The following is a 22,481-nucleotide window of genomic DNA, read 5'->3' as shown; positions in this document are numbered from 1 at the left end:
GGTTGTAACAAATATACTTAAGTTTAAAAGTTGAAAAAAAAAAACAAAAAAGAAGATGCATGAAAATCTTTGGTCCAAGACACATGACTGTTGATGAGCCTCCAGGTGGGATGGGAGTTAGTGAGTGGCCCAGGGGCTGTGCAGTGTGCCTCAGCTCTCCTGCCAGTGTTTGGCTGTGACACCTAATGGTATAGAGCACAGCTTTTGGAACATGATGCTCTAGGTCCAAATCCCAGCCCCACCCCTTCCCCCATGCAACTTGGACAAGTCACTTATCCTCTTTGTCTATTTTCTTATCTGTAAAGTGTGGATAAAAATAGGACCACTGCCTTAAAGTCCACATAAGGATGGAATGAACAAACAGGTAAAGGTGCTAGCACAGTGACAGCCACATCATAAATGCGTATTAAGTGTTAGTTACTAGCAAGGACAAAGGACATCAACCCAGAGCCCAACTCACACCTGTTTCATGCCCATGGACTGACTACGTCCCTGGGAAGAGTTCCTCTGGTGGGCCCAAGGTGGTTCTGAGTTAGTGGCAACTAGTGCCATGTCCTCTCCCTGATTCTGATGCACTTTGATTCTCTTGTCCACCCTCCTGTAACAGCCACTTCACTTGCCCCTCATTGGGGATGCCAATAAAAGGACATTGGCAGACAGCAGTGGAAGTTGAGGTCTTTGCCCCACTCATGAAGCCCTCGAGAAAGAATGGAGAGAATTTATAGGCCAAGGAGCCGTGCTCAAACCCCACCAACCTGCTCAGGTCCTGCAGCGGCCCATATACCCTGCTCCCACCTACTGCAAGCACCCTCAGGGATGGGGGTTCCAACTTCTGGCTTCTCCTTCCTGGGGGTGCGCAGGCCTGTTCTGCTTCCTGTGACTTCCCTGTTGCTTCTCACCAGCCCAAAGTCTCCACTGCCTTATTGAGTCACCCATTTGCATTATACAATGTTGCTTTGGACCAGAAAAATTACCCAGTAATAGCTTATAAATGGGTATAGGACAAGGTATGGTTGCAATGTTTCAAAGTATTTCTAGGTATTCCTGGATCTACTTCTTGGTCACAACTGTTACAGACCTTTCTCTCCCAGTGTTCTTCCTGCCTCTTTCTACCATGAAGGGTAAATTCACTGATTAGACAGCGCCCCACGAGTGGGTACACTCACCCAGGGGAGAGTCCACAATGAGTCACTGCAATGTGCACAGAAAATGCACTAATTTCAATCTCTATTTGGTTTTATGTCATTTTTTAACTTATATTTTGGGGGTCTACATTTATAAATAAATACACAGCTACCAGGGATGCATCAGCAAACACGTAGGGGCACAACTGTGAAGGTTTGGCAGCCAGGGTCCTGGTCCACAGTGCCTGTTTGTCACTTCCTGATCTAGATTCAGGTGGGTTTTCCTGCTTTATGGGCCCCCAGAGTGTTCCTTCTCCCAGCTGGGGTGGGAGAAGGAACAACCTCCAGCAGAAGGGAGGGCTTGCACCACCCAATGGTCAGCCAGACCTGGGGGCTCAGGGCTGAGCCCACATTAATCCCTCAGTTGGTGACCTGGGGGAGATAGAGTCAGGCCAGGTGGATAAACTTGAGAGGCCAGGGGAAGCTTCCAGGTACTAGTTGGGAGATATTTCTGCAAGGTAACAGTAGCCAGTAGTGCTGTGCTCGGGATTGGCTCTGACCGTAGCTTCCTTCCACGTGGCAGCTCCTCTCAGCCACACCTTTGCAAGTTTCTTGGCATCTGTGAATATGGCTCCCTGAGAGTGAAAATGCCCTTCCACCCTTCCTCTGTCTGTCAAAATTCTACTTACCTTCAAGATCAAGTTCAGATTCTTCCTCCTAATGCTGTGCATCAGGAGCAAGAGCTTCTTCCCTCAACCACAGGGCACCCTCCTGGTTGGCTCCCACTGCCCTGTCCCTGCAGTGGCTGGCGCATTCTCTTCCCTCAGCAGCCCATATCCTGTGGAGAGACTGTAAGCTCCTTGACAGGAGAGACTACTGTATTCCTACAGACCTGAGATGTGGCGGCTGTCAAATGCATCATTATTTACTTCCAAGATAAGAATCTGTTAAAGGACTACAAGTCTAAGACACACACTGACTTCAGAGATTTTGAAACTTTTTTAAAAGACAAAAGCACTGGCTAGACTGGATAAAATGTGATGCCGAGAGGGCCATTGTGTCTGTATCACCTCGTGTCTAAAACAGCATTCTGCGTGCAGTACGTGTCCAGTAAGTATTCCCACTGGCTTTGTTAGAGGTTCTAGAAAGCAGTTCCAGATGAGATATCAAGGTAAGCAGGGTAAAAGGAGGATGTGGTAAGGCTGGAGGGAATAAGAATGTGAGTCGAAATTTATGGAGCTTCCTCAGTGTCAGATGTGTCTGCTGCCTGCTTCCTTATGCTTCAGGGAAAGGAATTTGGGGGTGAAGATTCGGTCATTCCAGACACAGGTCCAATTCTTGGATGGCCCGTATGAGGTCTGACGTTAAGTTCACAAACTCATCCTGACAAAGTGCTACATATCTCATTGCTAAATATCACTAAGTTCAAGCAATTTTGAAACTCTTCTCCTGAATGACCATCAGAGCTATCATCGTATGGCACACAAAAACCCACAACAACAATAATGAATACCACTCAATAAGACACCACAAGTCAACAAGAACACACCTGTGAGCCACTGATATATCAAGATTATGAAACCTTACTGAGTTATTTGTACAGTGCAACCAATGTAAGCACATGGTGACAAGTTCGTGAACTTAATCGTCAGACCCCCCAGGACAACAGCTCTGATGGTCATTCTGGAAAAAGAGTTTCAAAATTTCTTTGAAGGGTGGACTAGACAATGGCATTTGTGCATAGCTTCCCAAGAGGAGCACTTTGAAGATGACTATAGTGATATTCATCAATGACATATGCAGCATTTTTTTCTAGGATGAGTTCTCCAACTTAATTGTCAGACCTCATATGTCACCAAAGAGCCACTAATTCCTCTAACATCCCCCATATTAAAGGAGAAAATAGAACAATAATAACTATCAATTACTGAGTTCTAACATGCCAGTGCTTTCATATATATTCATAACTTCTCTTAAAAAATAGAAAACCAGTGGTCCTTCTTTAAGAAAGATAACGGGAGAGGCAGCTACGCACTGGTCATGGTACCTTAGACAAAACACTTGCTGCATTTCATAGCTAAGAAACAGGATCACAAACATAAATCACAGGTACCCAGTCCACATCAGAGGTTGGAAAGGTTGTTTTATAAAGACAAAATACAAGACCAAATGTCAGACAACTTTAAAAACCACATAGCCAGACACATGTGAGAGGTTCTTATGGACAAACAATGATACTATAGATCTGAAAGTGCTCAGTCCCATCAAGAACAAGGGTCTATTTCACCCTGAAGAATCACCATAGTAGAGACAGAGTCCCTGGTCTTCAAGGTGTTTGCCACACTGGAAGCCTTTAGAAAATGTTAAAATTGTAACTCATCAACAGATCAGCATTCTAAAAGTTTCTACAATTTCTAGGAACCCAGAGGAACTGGTTTTAGGTCCTGAAGATTCTGAACCATTACTATAAAGCCCCAATAGAATTTTGGTAGTTATACAATCTTAGGTCTCTGTTAATAAACTGGAGGACAGAGTGTTTTTTAATTGGTCCACTTTTTTTCTTTTTATTCTAATAAAAAAAAATTATTCCTATCATTCCCTGAATCAGAATGGCCTAGAGTTTACAGAAGGTGCTTCCTACTTAATGGCTCAAGGATACATATTTTATTTTTCTTTCCCCTTTTCAGTAGCATTTTGTGACTCACTGGAAGAATATTAGATAGTTTCAACATCTGATATGATTTTTTCTAAGGACAGTATCATATTACTTTCACTGTCCAGTATATAAAAGTTAAATAATCTGGCGTCTTTTATGTTCAATGCCAGACATAAATTTCAGCAGTGCCAGGATGGTTATTTAGAACAGTTGTTCTCAAAAATCACCTGAACCACTTGCTAAAACACAGACTTCCGGGTCCCCTCTGCAGAGCTGCTGATTCAGCACACCTGAGTGGGATGACATGTTTTGCATTTCCAACAACTTCCCCATTGATGCGATGCTAGGATCCTGGGAGCACACTTTGAGGACCACCGATTTAAATGGCTATTGGAGGAGCCATGAAAGGCAAACCACAGAAGCCTCATCTTCTGTCTTTCTTGGGGTGTGGGTTGTTCTGATGTTGAAAGGGGTAGGGTTAGCAAGAGACAGGGGAAGACATTGTAATATTGGGCAGAGTGACAGGTCTCCTTTGCAAAATCTTAGCCAGAGTTTCCTTCATTAAGTCAGGCTTTATACATGCATTGGCATTCTCCCTCGGTGAACTAGAAATCATGAGATCTAAGTCCTTCTGGTAAGATCAGGCTCAGTCTGACTCCATCTGACCCTGGGATGTCAAAGGGAACTTCTCTGAAAGGACAAAAAGGGTCCAAGGCTACAGGGGGATCTAACCAGTACTGGTAACCATGATGAATGTCCAAACAACCTCTGCAATGTTTAGGGGTTCATAAAAAAGGAAACTCTGTTCTACCTTGGTGGTACCCAGGCCCTGTGTGGGAAGTGATCTATGTTGCTACAATCCCCAAACTGTTGGGAACCGTTTCCTTTGCTGTGCAAATTGCTGACTGGATAAACATCCACCACATGCATGTATAAAATTTAAATACCCCATAGAAGATTACTGATATATTTTTACTAAAGCTATATAGTTCAGATCAGGAAATACTGAGTTATAACCATGCTTACCACCTCCTAAAGCAGCCACTGTGTTTCAAATAAACCGATGCTACGCCCATGACCAGGGAAAGGTGTCGGATTAGGGGCTACACCCCTATGGCACCATCCTTGCTTGAGAAGGATGATGCCAGGCAGCAGGTGGGCTCTGTGGGAACTTAGGCAAAAGCCCTCTCCTCCTTGGGCTTTAGTTTCTTCCTCTACAAAGCTGAGATGCTGGATTGCATTGGCTCAGAAGTCTTTTGGCTCTGACTACCACAAACACAGTAACTTTCTGTTCTTTCACACTGGGTCCCTTTCCTTTGTACTATGCTAGGAACTTGCCCCCTCATCATATTTGAGTGGTGGGGGCTGGGGACAGCAAGACTGTGAACAGTCCCTAGGAAATCAAGGCAGACTTTAGAATATATGGTCAGATTCAAATGGCAAGGAGCTTAGACAATGTTACATTGTAGAGTTTAAAAACATGCATTTTTAAAAGCCTGGGCTTACTGAGTTAGCGATCTGGAACATTCTCAAATGCCTAAAAATATACCAAGAGTGGACTGAATTTTAAACTATGCTTTAAAAAAATCTTCCTATGTGAAAACAATTGTGTATTTCTTCTTTACAACAGTTATTCATTTTCTCTATTTACATCTTTCACTACTGGAATTTATAAGTTCAGAGGAGGCTTCAGCCTTGGATAGGGGATTGAATGTCATGGTTCAAAGGGCTGTCTAGTCCTAGAGTCTCTACCAAGGGACCAAGATTTAGACTTTAAGTCTCTCAAATGATTTCCATTTTCTAAGTAAAATGCTTTCTCTTTTCCTTCTGACAGTTTGAGGATTCTCTTTCACAGGATCAAATAGCAGGACTGAGGGTTCTTTTCAATCAGAAAGTATCTGCCAAATGCTTAGTTCTTGGTGCTGCCTGGCTTCCCTCAGCAAGACATGAGATACATATTCATCAACAGTCTGAAATGTCCAGGTAAAATGTACACCTACGTTTTGCTACCCCTCCCATGCAAATTTCCCTAATTCACACTAAAATACAGTGGGAGTTATAGAAAAGGCAGAAGGCCATGACAGTGAAAGTAAACAACTGCCTAAATCTCAGCATGAAGCAAAAGGATACAGATATAGAAAGTACCTTCCATGATTTTCTCAAGTGTGCTCTGAATCCAGGGGTAGAAGGTGAGGGAGGCCCAGAGACCCAGGGCCTGTAAGTAACCAGAAAACCTCAGCAACCCAACCTATTTACCTTGGTTAACTGCTTAGGAGCAGTTCTTAGGCAGAACTCTAAAGTTAAATATGGACCACCAATCTGGCATATGCACTCTTGAAAGATAAAAGAATCTTCTCTCAGATTGGAATTGGTTTTTCATCTACTTAGCTTGGGCTGCCACAACAAAAACCATAGACTGAGTGGCTTAAACTGAGTGGCATAGAGTGAGAAATTTGTTCTCTCACAGTTTTTGAAATAGGAAGTCTAAGATCAAGGTGTCATAATGGTCAGTTTCTGGTGAGGGCTTTCTCCTTAGGTTACAGATAGACTTCTTGCTGTGTCCTCACATGGTGGGGAGGGAGGAAGAAGGAGAGAGAGAGGGGGCAAAGAGAGTGAGAAGTAAGAAAGAGAGAGGGAGGGAGAAGGCTAGAAGAAGTTCTCTGGTGTCTCTTCCTGTAAGGACAGTAATCCAATCATGAGAGCCCCACCCTCCTAACCTGGTTTACACGGAATTATCTCCCTAACCTCCAATATGATGATATTGGAGGTGGGTACCTCAATATATGGATTTGGAGAGAACATAATTCAATCCATAATACATTCATTTATTGAGCAGCTCCTATGTACTAGGTGCCAGGGATATGGAAATTAAGACTAAGATCCTGACTTTAAGGAGTCCTTAGTCAATAGGGGACAATGAATACACAAATAATTACAATTCAATGCAGGAGCCACAATAATAGAGGCTGGAAGAAAGTGCCATGGGATCACAGAGAGACTGGTGGCATCAGAGAAGGCTTCCTCCAAGAGGTAGCATCTCAGCTGAGTCTATCTTTCTCTTTATTTTATTGGACTTTTTAATTATGGAAGTGCAATATAGCAAGTAAAATAATATGAACATTTGTATATGTTTTAAAAATACTGATCTTCCCTGCCAGGCTACAGTCCTGCCCTTCTAGGGTAATTAAGGTTGACAATTTGGTACTGGCCATTGCTTCCCTCTTTGGGGGCCCTTACAAACAGATACACACATATATAAAGGAGTTTTTCTTTTTTTTTTTGTAATGAAAATATACATTCTATTCTATGCTCACCACCTTGCCCCCTTCCTTCCCTCAGTTAACACTATCACAGCCATCCTTCCATAGGGAAGCATCTAGGTCCAATCCAGTCTCCTCCAGGGGCTGCACCCCACTATGTGCCTCTCTAGCAAATCTTCCCAGTTAGCATAAAAACATCAATGCATTTTCTGTATTCATATTTTTCATTTGACTGCATTCCAACTAGTAATCTCACTCTTCTTAAAGGATTATGTGATCAAACTCTTGACAGCATAGCATATATCTGTCCAGGATTTCAGAGATTTGGGGAGATATAAGCTGACTATCAGAAGTCTGACTGCATGGACAGCTCAGAAATGCATACCATTCTTAGTCACATCTTTCATTGTCAATTCCATGAATTAACAAAGTAGTTTTCACACTCCAGCTGAAATCTAGAGAAGTGCACCTAAACATTTTGTAAGGATGGTAGAAGATGACAGATTGCCAACCAGAGGCTGTGAGCCATCAACACAGGTGGCCCAGGTCAGGGCAGGACAGGCAGCTGTGGTGGGGTCCAGGTGCATTCCACCAGGGACAGAGTGTCAGAGGCACTATGTCTGGCATGGTTAACCTCCCTGGAGTGTAAGGGGTATGGTAGCCAGGGTGCACTCTGTGCCCAGATGACAGGCGTACATGAAGCATGAGGTGTGACAGGCTAGTCCATGGGGTCTGTCTAGTGTGGTCAGTCTGTCTGAGCCACCTAGGGGCAGACCTTACATTACATTTCCTGTGGAAGTCACTATCAGTATAGAGAAGTCTTCTTCTTTGATTGTGTAGTCTGCTGGGCTCCCATCACTGTGGCTGAGACTTGGACTCCAATCTCCAGGTCAAGGTTCTTCAAGCCTGGCCCAAGGCCATGCAGTCAGGATGTGCTGAACTCAACCCAGGTTGCCTGTTCTTGACCTTGGATAAATCCGTGTGTTTGTGTGTGTGTGTGTTCACCTCAAACTGGTTCTCTTTCTCTGGAGAACTCTGATACAAGGAGACCCACATATAGAGGTGCTGTCCTAAATGTTATGCCTGGGGAAACATCACATGTGGTGGTTGGCAGTATCAGCCTAATGCAAACTGTCCACATTTGAACATTGGATGGATCATGCACCATGACCCTGGGTCAATTCCTATATTCTCTAAGCCTCAGTTCCCTAGTTATGGCACTAGATAAACATTTTCTGAGTCAGGCCCTACCCCTTACATGTGGGCAAGGTGCACAGACTTTCAATTATGTTTGACTCACGCATGAATTTTTCAGGGCTCATTCTGGGAGTGGAGGAAGGGCTATAAAATAGAAATAATTTGTCCCTCATAGGATTATTGCAAGGATTCAGGGGTTGTGATACTTAGGAAGGGAAGTGCCCATGAATAACACACAGCTAAGAAGTATGAAACCAGCATTGAAACTCAGGTCTGTCTCCAATGCATGTTCCCTGAACCCTTTGCCATTTTCTCCTTGCTCTTTGGGAATTATGCTTCGGCTGTCAGTTCTATAACAGACACTTTTGCCGCAGGCCACCCTCTGCTCTGCAGAGATGCCTCCTCCACGCACACCTCCGGCCTGATCCCCAGGTGCAGCTCCTCCACTGCACTCTGCTACGTTTATGTGACCCGCTGATGCTGTAAATTCAAGTTCATAATCTCCCCTCGCCACTGACATGTCTTGGCTTCCCCTCTCTAGTTATATGACTCCCTAATACGATTTTCTCACTTGTTAAACAGGGAGATGTGGTGAGAACAGGGAGACTGACGGATTCCATCTGAGGTGTCTGCGTCTGCCGTGCCTGTCTTGGGGACTGGTACAGTGTAGGTACTTTATCGTACTTATTCATTATCTAGTCATTCATCAGCATTGATTTTAATTAACTTTGTGACAGGAAACAGATTTAATCCTGTCTCACCACTTGCAGGAAAACCTTCATTTCTTATTAAACTAAGTAAACAGGGGGCTCCCGTGAGCAGCTATTTCCTTTACACCGTATGTTAGTATACTGCCATCTAGTGGACCATGTATGGGTTACCGTCCAAAGCCAAGAAGTGGGGCTTGCAGGGAAAGCAACAACCTAGAAGAAATATTTAAAAATATAAAGACCGATTCATAGTGTTGTTGGATTTTTTTAATTATCTGAAAAATAAAAATAATAAGATGTATTTAAATGTAATTATAAATTATAAATTATAAATACTCACTATAGCAAGTAACCATCTCACAATCTTAATGATCTCTGTTAAATAAAATTTATAGGAGCCTATTGGTTTGAACTGAGCTCCTGCACTGGGCCCCCAAATGAAGTTACCTGTGCCAAATTTCCAGATGACCAGGACAAAACCAAGTCGTTTATCTGACCTTCAGAGAAATCATGAGTGAAAAGAACCAAATCCCCAAACAGGCCACGTTTAGCCAGAGTGATAAGAAAATCCCCTGTGCTTTGACCTTTACAAGGAAAGTAACTTTAAAAAAATCAGTCCATTTTTTTTGCTCTTTGTTTCTGCTTTCTGCAGTCTTCTGTCTACAAATATTCACCGTCCATGTTGCTGAGTGGAGCTCTCTGAACCTCCTCTGGATCTGAGGCTTGTCAGATGTGTGATCATTCTTTGCTCAAATAAACTGCTAAATTTATTTTCTTTTATCATCTCTAACTAGTTATGAGCAAAATAGAGTTTTTCTTTTATCATCTCTAACTAGTTATGAGCAAAATAAAATAAAATAAGCACTTTCCCTAACTGACTGCTTTGCTCCATTTGATTTATCCATCCCATGAGAAAGGAGCCGCTTAACCAGCCACTTTGATTTCTGACTGCTAAGAAACTCAGTTTTCCATTCCAAGTAAGTGACCATCACTATAACCTGGGACTATACTAGACTGTTTACACAGATTATCTCACTTAATCCTCATGGAATCCTCCCCCCTCAAGAGGATTAAGTATTTATTTGTACTTATGGTGCTCAGCCTGTTGTCCCATCTGTAAAAATGTAATAATTGACTTACTCAAAATCTAAACCAAGATACACTATATGAGCCAGATCCACAACTCAGATCCTCCTAAATCAAACACAAGTTCCTAATGATTACATCTTACTAAATACAACTGCTCCCACATTCTAAGGATGTTACGAGGATAAACAATTAAGGAAAAGCACTTTGGGGGGAAAGGACAAAGTTTGAATGCTTATGTAACAGAATGTTCATGCCAAAAATAGGCATAAAATAAGTACTCAGTCAGGATCCCTTTCTCAGTAAACAGTGATGTCCCCTCTTTTATTCCTGATTTTAGCAATTTTAGTTTTTTTCTCTAATCAGTCTAAAGTTTTGTAAAATTTTATTGATCCTTTTAAAGAACCAACTTTGAGTTTTGTTGATTTTCTCTATTATTTTTCTAGTCTTTATTTTTTTTTAAATTTCCTCTAATCTATTATTTCCTTCCTTGTGCTTAGTTTGGTTTAATTTGGTATTCTTCTAGTTGTTTTTTTTTTCTCCCCAAGACAGAGTCTTAACTCTGTTGCCCTAGGTAGGGTGCCCCAGCATCACAGCTCATAGCAACCTGAAACTCCGGGGCTCAAGAAATCCCTTTCTCTCAGCCCCCTAAGTACCTGGAACTACAGGCGCCCACCACAACGCCTAGGTAATTTTTCTATTTTTAGTAGATACAGCGTCTTGCTCTTGCTCAGGCTGGTCTGGAACTCCTGAGCTCAAGCCATCTACCTGCCTCAGCCACCCAAAGTGCTGGGACTACAGAGTGAGCCTCCATACCCAGCTTCTTCTAGTTTCTCAGTTTAGACTATTGATTTAAAATCTTTTTGTTGATCTTTTCTTTTTTAACATTGATAGTTAATTAATAATTATTAAATTATCTGTGCCTTTAATTTTGTCAGCTTTTGCTTCATGTGCTGAGGCTTTTTTTTTTCTTCAGACAAAGCCTCAAGCTGTTGCCCTGGGTAGAGTGCTGTGGCATCACAGCAACCTCCAACTCCTGGGCTTGAGCAATTTTCTTGCCCCAGCCTCCCAAGTAGCTGGGACTACAGGCACCCACCACAATGCCCGGCTATTTTTTGGTTGTAGTTGTCATTGTTATTTGGCAATCCTGGGCTGGATTGGAACCCACCAGCTCTGGTGTGTGGCTAGCACCTTAGCTGCTTGAACTATAGGTGCTGAGCCATGAGGCTCTGTTATTAAAAGTGTATATTTGTTTATAATTGTTCAGTTGGCCCTTTTATCAATATATAATGTCCTTCTGTGCTCCTTGTAACAATTTTTGCCTTAAAGTCTGTTTTGTCTGTCCACACCATGTACCTTTTTGTTACTTTTTTCATGGTGTATCTGGAACTTTGGTGTATCTCATGCTTTTGGTTACTTTTTTCATGGTATGTCTGTTTCCATCCTTGTACTTTCAACCTATTTGTGTCTTTGAATCTAACTTGTGTCTCTTGTAAATAACATCATGTTTTGCCAATCTTTGTCTCTTGAGTACTGGAGTATTTCGTTGTCTTACTTCTAGTTTAATTATTGATAAAGTGGGAGTTGTGTCTGATATTTGTTCTTTTTCCACAGGATCTTATGTCTTGTTGCTCCACAGTACTGCCTGCCTTTGTGTTAAATAAGTATTTTCTAGTGTTAATTTTTATTTCCTTCTTGTTTCTTTTACTATATATATTTTGAGTAGTGGTTGCCTGGGGACTATAGTTAATATCTTAGCAAAATCTAGTGTAGATTAATGCCAAGCTCATTTCAATAGTACTTAAAAACTTTATTCCCTCCCCCTTCCTCCGTGCTATTATCACCATACAAACCACATCTTTGTAGTTATAAGCCTATCAACACCATTTCACAATTACTCCTTTATGTAGTTGTCTTTTAGGTCAGAAGAATTACAAACAAAAATACAAACTGTTATTTCATTTAATATTTACAGAGGTAGTTACCACTAATGATGATTTTCATCTCTTCGTGTGGATGTGAGTTCTCCCAGCAATGAATTCTTAGTTTTTCTTTTTTTTTTTTGTAGAGACAGAGTCTCACTCTATGGCCCTCAGTAGAGTGCCATGGCCTCACACAGCTCACAGCAACCTCCAACTCCTGGGCTTAAGCGATTCTCTTGCCTCAGCCTCCCAAGTAGCTGGGACTACAGGCGCCCGCCACAATGCCCGGCTGTTTTTTGGTTTTTGCAGTTTGGCCGGGGCCAGGTTTGAACCCGCCACCCTCGGTATATGGGGCCGGCGCCTTACCGACTGAGCCACAGGCGCCGCCCCTTAGTTTTTCTTTATCTGGCAGTACTTTAAATTCTCCTACATTTTTGAAAAAGTTTGGCTGAATCTAAAATTCTTAATGAAGCTTTTTTCTTTTAGCAGTTTGAAAATGTCATTCTAGCAGGGGTGTCCAACCTGGGGCCCACAGGCTAATTTTGTGGGGACTTTTTTTGCTTATCTGTGGGATCAGATGTGAAAAGTACGCTCAGAACTTTTTTACTGATCAGCTTTCTTTAGTGTTTGTGTATTTAATATGTGGCCCAAAACAACTCTGCTTCCTCTGTGCCTCTGACCTCTGGTTTCTGACGAGATTTTTGTATGTGACGACTTGTTTTCCTCTTGCTGTTTTAAAGATTCTGTTTATCTCTGACTCTTCATGGTTTAAGTATGATGCATAAGGTGTGGATCTCTTTGAGTTTATCCTAACTTGTAACTTTTTCAGCTTCTTGGTGTGTAGTTCATATATTTCATCAAATTTGGGAAGTTTCAGACATTATTTCTTCAAATACTTTTTCTGCCCTTTTCTCTTCTTTCTGGAACTCTTTAATGCCTGTGTTGGTGCAGCTGATAGTGCTCCCCACAGATTCGTCAGGCTCTGTTCCCTCTTCATTCTTTCTCTTCCTGTGCCCTAGACAAGATAATCACATCTGTCCTAAATTCAAGTTTGCCAATTCTTTCTTCTGCTTGCTCAACTCTATTAAAGCCCCTTAAGGAATTTTTCAATTATTGTAATTTTTCAGCTCTAGAATTTCCACTTTATTCCTTTTACATTTCCTGCCTCTTTACTGATTATTCTTTATTCATACATAATTTTCCTGATTTGTCTTAGTTTTTTATCTGGTTTCCCATGTCTTGTTAGCATATTTAAGATAGTTGATTTTAATGTCCTTATTTAGTAGATCCAAGGCTGGGGCTTTCTCAGGATGGTTTCTGTTTATTTTTCCCCTGCATGGGTGGGCATAGTTTCCTGTTTGTGTGTCTTACTTTTCTTTTATTGAAAACTGGCCAATTTAGATAACATGAGGCAGCAATCCTGGAAGTAAGATTGATCACCTCCTACCTTTGTGGGGTTATGGTTGCTATTTGTGGTCACTGTTTTTGTTGTGGTTGTGGTTTAGTGACTTTCCTGGACTAATTCTGTAAAGTCTGTTATTCTTTGCCATGTGCAGTCACTGAAATCTTGGCTTGGCTGGTCTTTATGATCAGATGGGGATTTCCTTAAGTGCTTGAAGCAGTAAGTCTCTCACCTGCACACTTTTTAGATCCCCAGGAATATGCTGGAGCTTTTCAAAGCCCCCACAGACATCTCCCCATATTTTTAAAGTTTGTGGTCAGTCTTTTTTCCCAGCCAATACACCAATATCAGTCAACTGTGCCATTTAAACAACTGCCAGCACCAGCTGTTTCTGACCAACACCTGGTGATAGGGGATTCTTCATCGAGTAATCTCTGAGTCAGGTTAAATGAAAACACCACTGTGTTTGGGACTAAACCTGGGAGCTGCCAAACCAGTCAGAATGACAATCCTCTAGGGAAGGGGCATTATGGGTAACCCCAAACCTATCTGGGGGAGCCCCAAACTCCTTCACTGGCTGCTAGGCTACTGTGGTTCCAAGGGTGCTGATTTCCAAGGCCACCACAGAGCTAAGTAGAGGAGGATGGACACAGGACATGTTAAAAACCCACAAAGCTTATTCTTTTAACCAAGATGCAGCTTTTTTTCTCAAACACATGTTCTTTGGGTTATTGCAATCCTTTGGTTAGTTTCTGGCGTTTTAAAAAGTTGATTCTGACGACTTCTGCCAGTGTTCAAACTGGTTTTACAGGGAATTAGATTTTCAAAAGTCCGCATCCTGCCATTCTGGAAATGCTTCTCCTCTGGGATTCTTACAAAGTGGGCTAAGTGTACATTGAATTTCTTTTAAATTAATGCAAGCAGCATATACTGAATTCACTGAGAACACTACACTCCACCACCTATGATTCTCCACCTAACACAGCCAACTGAGAAAACTGCTTGGTTTCCCAGATTGTACAGCAGATGACCATGCTGGCTTCCAGAGCCTTTAATAAGCAACACTGTGTCAGAACACCGGAGGACCAGCTCAAAGCTACCCACTCCTCCAGCTCCAACTAAAAGGGCCCGAGGGACAGATTATCTATTAATGACTGTAGGCCAAGGTTCTCCACTGTTCTCCACCCCTGCAGACCCACAGCCACTTTTTATTACAAATATTTTAAACATTTCTATTCATTAAAAAACATATATATAAACGGATAGGCAGTATGACTTGCCTCAGGCATTGTGGTAACATGTAATTGGACATGGAAATAAATGGCCCCAACTCCTGAAGGCACAAGAACCAGATGCTTGTGTGGGTACACATCATTGCTGTTCATGCGGTCCCACAAATGCAGAAAACTGCAGCAGTTTTACTTTGTCACCGCTCGTAACAGTCTCCAAAATGGTGGCCAACTCTTGGAAAGTACTAAACAACAAATACAACCTTCTCGCACTGTCTGGTAGCTGTATTTCTGGGTATTGCAGATCTGCAACAAAAAACGTGAAACAGTTTTTATATATAAGATGGAGTTTTAGTCCAGGCTCCAATAATTGTTGTCAGTGTCCACCGGCCAGATATCATGAGGAACAGATCTGTGGTTGAACCAAGGTGGATTTATCAGGACTTTTTTGCACATGGAACACCACACATCATGAAGTGCCCCAGTGTAGGGGTGCTAAGAAAGGCTTCTTCTAGGATTTGGGCTTGTGTTAGGTGACTGCAAGAAGGGTTCCATGAATCACAGTTTTATTCTGGATTGGGTGCTTTCAGAAAATGAGAATAATTATATAAGCAGATATTCAAAAAAGTGTAATCTAGGGGGCAGGAGGAACAGAAGGTCTAAAGTTGTAACTGGTAAAGCAGCAACAGTCACTCACATAAGCCAGGAAACAAACTCTCTGGTTGTTCTTTGTAGTTTGCACACTCTCTTGTGTCTACGCCCCAACATGACTGTAGGTGTCCTTATTTCTGTCTTGCTCCATCATACTCACAGTGGCCTTGTTGGATGTCAGTGTTCTAGGAAACTGTTTATGTTCAACAGGAGAACATCATCGCCTAGCTGTTTAATGCAAGTCAGCTTCTAGCAAACAGCTGCTGGGGTTGCCTTTCCATTCTTAGTATAAACAGGATTTCCATGCGATTTTCCAGTGGGGTACAAAGAAGTTATGATACAAGACAATTCTTTGTTGTACATAAGTGTCCTACACAGGCACCTAGCATCCCTAGTCTCCACCTGCTACAGTATCAGCAGTTCTCATCATTCATGCATTAACCAAGCTGACCCCTAATCACAAAACGCCAACTGTGTGGGTGGCTCCATCCCCATGAGAACCACTGCTCTGGACAGTCTAAATCCAGCCCTGAATTACATTAAACAGGGACTCTCACATAACAGTACAGCAGCCTACACCTTCACAGAGCTATTTTACTAAGTAGTGCTTTAATGGACTTGCATCAAAAGTTGGCCCAAAAAAGATGCTGACCTGAAAGAATGCTGTTTGTTTATTGTAGAAATGACACCAGGGCATTAGCCCCTGCAGCATCCAACATCACCTGCACAAGACCCACACAAGAAGGATGTGGCAAACACCACTAGCTGCCACCCAATGTCCCTTCTCCCTTTTTCCCTACTAACAAAATCTTACTATTCAAGGCAGCAACATGTCTAAACACCTGTTTTCGCAAACTGCCTTACACCTGGGTGACAGCACTTTAGCCAATGAGAAGAAAGCAGAAGCAAGTCTCCAGTGGCTTCTGAGAAAGATTTTTCTTAACATAGAACTGAAGCTTCCATCTTTTTCCCTTCCTTAAAATAGCTGTGTCATCTTTTCTGTGACAGTCATCTTGCACCTATGAGATTAGCATGGGGACAGAGACCAGCTAAGGAAAGGAGAGCATCAGCGTTCCTGATGGAACTGGCAAGTAGCCACAGGAACTGTCTAGTTCTAAACTCCTTTTGTGGGGAAAAAACACAAATCCTTTTCTAATTTTAGCCATTATCACTTGTAGGGTTTTCTGTTATTTGCAGCAAGTGAACTAATTCCTAACAGAGAAAATCAACAGGTAGCCAAAAAATAACTGATGAGGACTAAAAAATAGAGATTTACATACAATGTTTACTATTACAATCAATTGAAAAAAAATACACTGCTAAAACTCTATGTGGGGGAAGGGTGTGAGTTAAATCTTTACTTTTTGTAGCAGAAGTCACTACCTAAAACATAAAGTTGGTAAGTCAAGAAACACCCTAAGCACTATCAGTGTGTTACTCAGTGGCACAGAGAACACTATCATTAAGTGAGAAGCCTACAGAAGGAGAAAAATAGATACTGGGGGACAGGAGGTACCTCCTGCCACATGCATGTTTCAAATTCAATTGGTTTAAGGTTGCAGGTTCAAATAACAAGTTACCTCAAGAACTATACCAATGTATCTCCTGACAGACTCTCAATCCTAAAGATTTAGGTTACATCTTTCAAATTAAGTAAAAACATATCTTTAGTGCACTATCAATTTTTTCTCACCTGGCAGAATAGCTGAATGCAAGTAAAACAGCAAAGGATCACTAAATTAACTATTCTTAAGAAATGAAAAGACAATGAGAGACCTATATTTCCTCTACAAATACTTAATATATCCAGTTTTATATCCTATAGATATGTATTCCGCTGGGAAAATACCTCAATAACCTGAGCTTCAATTTCATCAGCTGAGGTACCACACATTTGTCATGAGGTCACATATGCCAAATGCTTTGTAAACAGTAGAGTTTTATTCAAATATAAAGTTTTGCACCTTCAAATCTATCACTCCAACAGAGACACGTACTCAATTAAATGTCTTAAAAAATATTCTGACAATGTACAAATACATTCACAATGTAATCTGCTGATTAAAAGACTCCAACAAAGTTTACAGCACGTCATACAACAGAATTTACAGATGCCTACAGTTATTTGTAGATTGGTTTACTTTACAGTTAAATATATATTGCTTTAAGAAATACCATTAATATAAAAGTATGATTTACAATACCCCTATTGTAGGAAGAAAAAAAGATTCATTAAAATAAACTATCTTTCAGGCATTTATTATGCCAAATATTATGATTATTCTTACTGTGACATAAGAATAATGTTCTTTTAGTGGTAAAAGATTTTATTAGCCCATGGACTACTGAAAAGCTTCCAGGAAGTTCCAAAGTGAAATCTGGCTATCCTTTCTGTAAAGTAAACTGAACAGCTGCAGTCTCTGGGTATCCCTTAGACATAAACTATGATGATTCCATTTATATTAACTGAGCCTTAAGTAAATGACTTATTATCAATAAACATAAACAACATTTTAGAAACTAGGTAATACCACTGGCTTTTTACTTGTTTGTGTGTATCTAAGAAATGTCATTACGAAGTACATATTTTAACAATTATTTCTAACAAACATAAGCCAAAGTGCTCATTCTTACCTGGAAGCAAAACTTACTTCTGAAAATGATTTATACAAATAATATGTAAACACACAACAGAGCTTAGAGATAAACTAAGAATATCCTCTTACGTTCTATGGATCAAAATGCATAGGTCTCTGTCATGTATATGAACAAACACCAACACTCGCACTGATGTGGGGTATACTGATACCACATAACCATACACATATGTACAACATAAAACAAACTGGTAATGTTTCTAGTGACAGCATACTTTCTAGCCCCAACTCCTACAAAGAAAATGAAAACAATATGAAAATCACTTTTCCTTTTTTTAAATAAAATAGTTAAGTGAAAAGCAAACCCCACACTCCTGGTTGCAATATGGACTGAGTTCTCAGAGGTTCAAAGTCAAGAATCTCTTCAGTTGTTCCCCAATGTAACAAAATTTATAAGCTTTCATTCTTTATTCAGGGAGTCTGACCATCTCCAGTGTTCTGCAAAAGAGACAAAAATATCCTTAATATTCGAGTTCTTTCATACACTTTGGACTTCAAAGCACTAGGCCTAGGAAAACACGCCCCATTTCTAAGCAGAGCCAGCTACTACATTCCGTTATGTACTCCAGGTGAAGAAGTAAGCCATGGATACCCATCATTCACCCACATGTCCCGCTCATCCCATTTGAGCAGAGGATCACCAGATGCCATGCAAGACACTAAGCATGTTATACCAGGCTCAAGATTCAATTTCACCTGTATTCAATGTCCCTATCTTCAGAAATACTAAAAATTCTAAAGGAAAAAACCTAATTAACACATGCATGAAAATTACCCTACAGTGGCCCACAGAAAACGTATACTGGGGCCATGCAAAAAAGCTTCAGACTAAGAATCATGTCCCTGTGAGAATTACTGGTTTTCTTTACTTATCTTCTATTAGAGAAACTGTAAAATAAAATGGGAAGAACACTGAATTTTGAGTAGGGACAGCTAGGTTCAAGCCCCAGCTTTATACCACTTATTAACTGTATATTCTTCAGGAAGTCACCTAAAATCACGTTGGGCTTTAGCTATCTGATGTGTAATCCAGGAAGCAGCACCATCAGCAGCACCCAGAAACTTGTTAGAAATGGACCTGATGAGACTCCACCCCTGATCTACTGAATACCCCTGGGGGTGGAGCCCAGCAACCCTCCCATGTGATTCTGATGCACATTTGGGAACCCTGTCCTATAACACTACTTGCCCAACCTATTACACTAAACTAAGAAATGCAAGGTATTACTCACATAAACACCTACTCAATGTTCCCCAGAGATTTAACCAATAACTATTTACCTATGACTACTACTTATCCCAATGAAAACCCTGATATTAAAGAATTATAGTAAAAACATTTATGTTCTTGGGGAAAGAAACATGAGTATTTTAGAACAATCTTTAATGATACAGTCTTATTGTTTCAACCTGTTCTTGCTATAAGCCCTAAAACCATACAATATACATTCTTCAAGAACATTCATTTAAAGCCACCATAATTAATGGAAAGCACCTGAAAAAGTAATTTTTAAAAAATAAGTTATTATCAATGACAGTTTATCCCTCCTGATTTTAAAATAATCTGAAGATATTGACAACACACTTCTAGAATGTTCTAAAAGCTTCCAGAGAGCAATTAAAATATCTTTATCATTATCTCATATTTAAATAACTATAGGGGTCTTTAAAAAACTTTTTAGGAAGCATTTCATGGCCAGGCAGGTGGCTTATGCCTATAATCCTAGCACTCTGAGAACCCACGGCGGTGGATTGCTTGGGCTTAAGAGTTCAAGACCAGGGCGGCACCTGTGGCTCAAGGAGTAGGGCGCCGGTCCCATATGCCAGAGGTGGCGAGTTCAAACCCAGCCCTGGCCAAAAAAAAAAGAGTTCAAGACCAGCCCAAGCAAGAATGGGACCCTGTCACTACTAAAAATGGAAAAACTAGCTGGGCGTTGTGGCAGGATCTGTAGTCCCAGCTATTCAGGAGGCTGAATGAAGTGAGACGATCACTTGAAACCAACAGTTTGAGGTTGCTGTAGCTATGATGCCATGGCATTCTAGCCAGGATGATGGTGAAGACTCTGTACCTCCCTGCCCAAAAGAAGAAGCATTTCATAAAAATTAACTCTACAAAATTTAGAAATCACTGTGCTGGCCACCAATTACACATCCAGACCACACTTACTTGTCTTAAAAACTGCTTTCCTAGATACGAGGTGGCCATGTTGGTGAAGTTCTTCCTGCTGCCCACTTTGCACCTGATGTATCCATACAGGTTGGCACCTTGTAGCACGACACCCATGAGAACTACTGCCTGGGACAGGGAGAAACAACCCACGGTTACTGGTTGAAAACTGACCTTTCTGTGCCATAAATGAGACAAGACAGACTGCCACAGAAGAGGATGGAAAAAGGAAGCTCTGCAAAGCAGGAGTTGTGCCACTGAGACTCTAACGTACCGTACCAGAACAGACTTATCTGACCAACATGAATGCTCTAAGACACAGTGCAGGGGAGCCTTTTCTGTCTCTTGTGTTTCCCATGGGTCTGTGGGTAAAGTGACATGGAAAATGAGACTTGGAAAAGGGTCAAATCTTAAATATTCCTTAAAGAATTACACAGAATGGTCAAGACATAGATCAAGTTGTAAACCAAGGGCAGGCAGAGATCAATCTCTGCTTTACGCTCCTGTATGTGTGACAACTGGCTTCTGGGAAAGGGGAGTCAGTGCTCTAAGGCAAAAATTAATAGGTCTTTGCCTCCTGTGGGGACAGACAGCTCCAGAAGGAACGGCACTTACGCAGAACCATTTATTCCTTGTGACCTCATCAGCAATCCTATAGATGACCCCTCTAAGACCACTGAGACTGAGAATAAGAATTCAAGCCTATTCCTTAAATAGGAAAGAATTCAGAAGGAAAATTAATTAGGACAATGTGAGGCAATCCAAAGGTGAAATATAAGAACAGGGATCAGCAAAGTTTTTCTTTAAAGGGCCACATCATTATTTTAGGCCTTGTAGGCCATATGGTCTCTGTTGAAACTACTAAACTTATGGGTGGAAACATAATGCAGGTGGACATTCCAAAAGCCCCTCTTGGGAATGGCCTGGGCCTCAGGCCTCCACTCAGCACAAGGACGGTTAGAATGCTCACCTACATAGACAGAAAACTAGTTTGGAGAAATGTGAGTAAAATTCAGCAGTTTAGTAAAGATAGGATATTAGCAGAGTTTAAAAGGGATTAAAACTTACCCTTGAGCAGAAATAATCTAGCCTGAAGGCTGTAACCTTACCTGTCCTTACCTATTCCCTAAGGCAACTTTGTTACCTACTTAGTTCTGCCCTTGAGAATTGTTTTTTTTTTAGTTTGTTTGTTTTTGTTGTTTTGCCTCCTGCCCAAGCAAGAATGGGCCCCTGGCCTGTTTTTTGAGACAGAATCTTACTTTGAGGCCCTCGGTAGAATGCCTTGGCGTCATAGCTCACAGTGACCTCAAACTCCTGGGCTCAAGTTTTTCTCTTGCCTCAGACTTCCAAGTAGCTGGGACTACAGATGCCAGCCACAACGCCTGGCTATTTTTTTTTTTTTTTTTTTTTTTTTAGAGACAGGGTCTCACTCTTGCTCAGGCTGGTCTCAAACTCCTAAGCTAAAGCAATCCACCAGCCTCTGTCTCCCAGAGTGCTATGCCTCCACCCTGAAGACCCTTTTCATAATCAAAAGATCACCTACATGATTAAGTAATGAGACCATTAACCCTTTACTACTTTATTCTAGAAACACATTCTAAAATCTTAAAATCTCTTGAGAATTCAGTTCAGGATGGCACCTATCTGCTTCCCTACAGGCTGATAGGAGTCTGTCTCTCCCTGATCTCAGTACACTTTTTCACAGAAATTTTGCATGTTAATTTCTTGGCCCAGTTTTTCCTTCTTGGTAAGAGTCAAACTCCTCCCAAATATGGTAGACCTGCCTATAAGAACCAACCCCTACCCTACTGGTATGAGTTACACCAGCTTTTCCTAATACTCTTCTACAGCCCCTGCTGGTCCTCCCTTCCTATAATCCCTCCATTCTCTCAATCAGAATACCCGGGAAGTTTCTCTCTGTGTGGAATACCTTTCTTCCTCTATAGCCTCCCATCAGTGACCCATTCTCATTGCCCTCCAACCCCCATGCCCCTATCCTTCCCTTAACAATACCCCACCCCACCCCCAGTACCCCCCCACTCACCCCACCCCACCCCCACTGCCCCCCACTCACCCTCTGCCGCATGTGGTAGAAGAAAAAAAATGGCAGAATTTCCCCCAGGGCCCTCACACCCCCGAGTGAGATCTCATTGACCTGGCCTTCAAGTGTGGCAGCACCACTCAAAACTCCAGTATTGGCTTCCACCATTAAGCAAAGCCTGGCTACTCTGTGAGGCATTCCAGAAAAAAATAAAATCTTCCTCAGGCTCCTGCTTTAAGTGCAGCAAACCAGGCTTCTGGGCAAAGCAGTGCCCCAAATCCAAGCACCCCCCAAACCGCGTCCAGCCCACAGAGGTCTGGCTGCCCGGGTCTTTCCTAAGATCCAGTGCAGACACTCTCAGAACGTGGCTGAAGTTCCT

The 22,481-nt window shown here is 41.6% G+C and overlaps 1 protein-coding gene across 5 annotated transcripts in view; it reads right to left on the bottom strand.

Annotated features, from left to right (window-relative positions):
* Positions 1 to 17,158: 17,158 nt before the first annotated feature.
* TVP23C (trans-golgi network vesicle protein 23 homolog C) overlaps positions 17,159 to 22,481 on the bottom strand; it is a 34,350-nt gene continuing 29,027 nt past the window's right edge. For all 5 annotated transcript variants that reach the window (XM_053567970.1, XM_053567971.1, XM_053567967.1 and 2 more), the window contains 2 exons: positions 20,062 to 20,190; positions 17,159 to 18,332 (listed from right to left, as the gene is read on the bottom strand). In XM_053567970.1, the coding sequence (XP_053423945.1) occupies positions 18,306 to 18,332; positions 20,062 to 20,190 (156 nt within the window). In that variant the 3' untranslated portion in view covers positions 17,159 to 18,305. The remainder of the gene's footprint in view (positions 18,333 to 20,061; positions 20,191 to 22,481) is intronic.

This window comes from Nycticebus coucang, chromosome 18, assembly GCF_027406575.1.
Source record: "Nycticebus coucang isolate mNycCou1 chromosome 18, mNycCou1.pri, whole genome shotgun sequence".
Classification (NCBI taxonomy): Eukaryota; Metazoa; Chordata; class Mammalia; order Primates; family Lorisidae; genus Nycticebus; species Nycticebus coucang.
The sequence above is the reverse complement of the archived record's forward strand: the minus strand, read 5'-3'. Positions and strand labels throughout refer to the sequence as shown.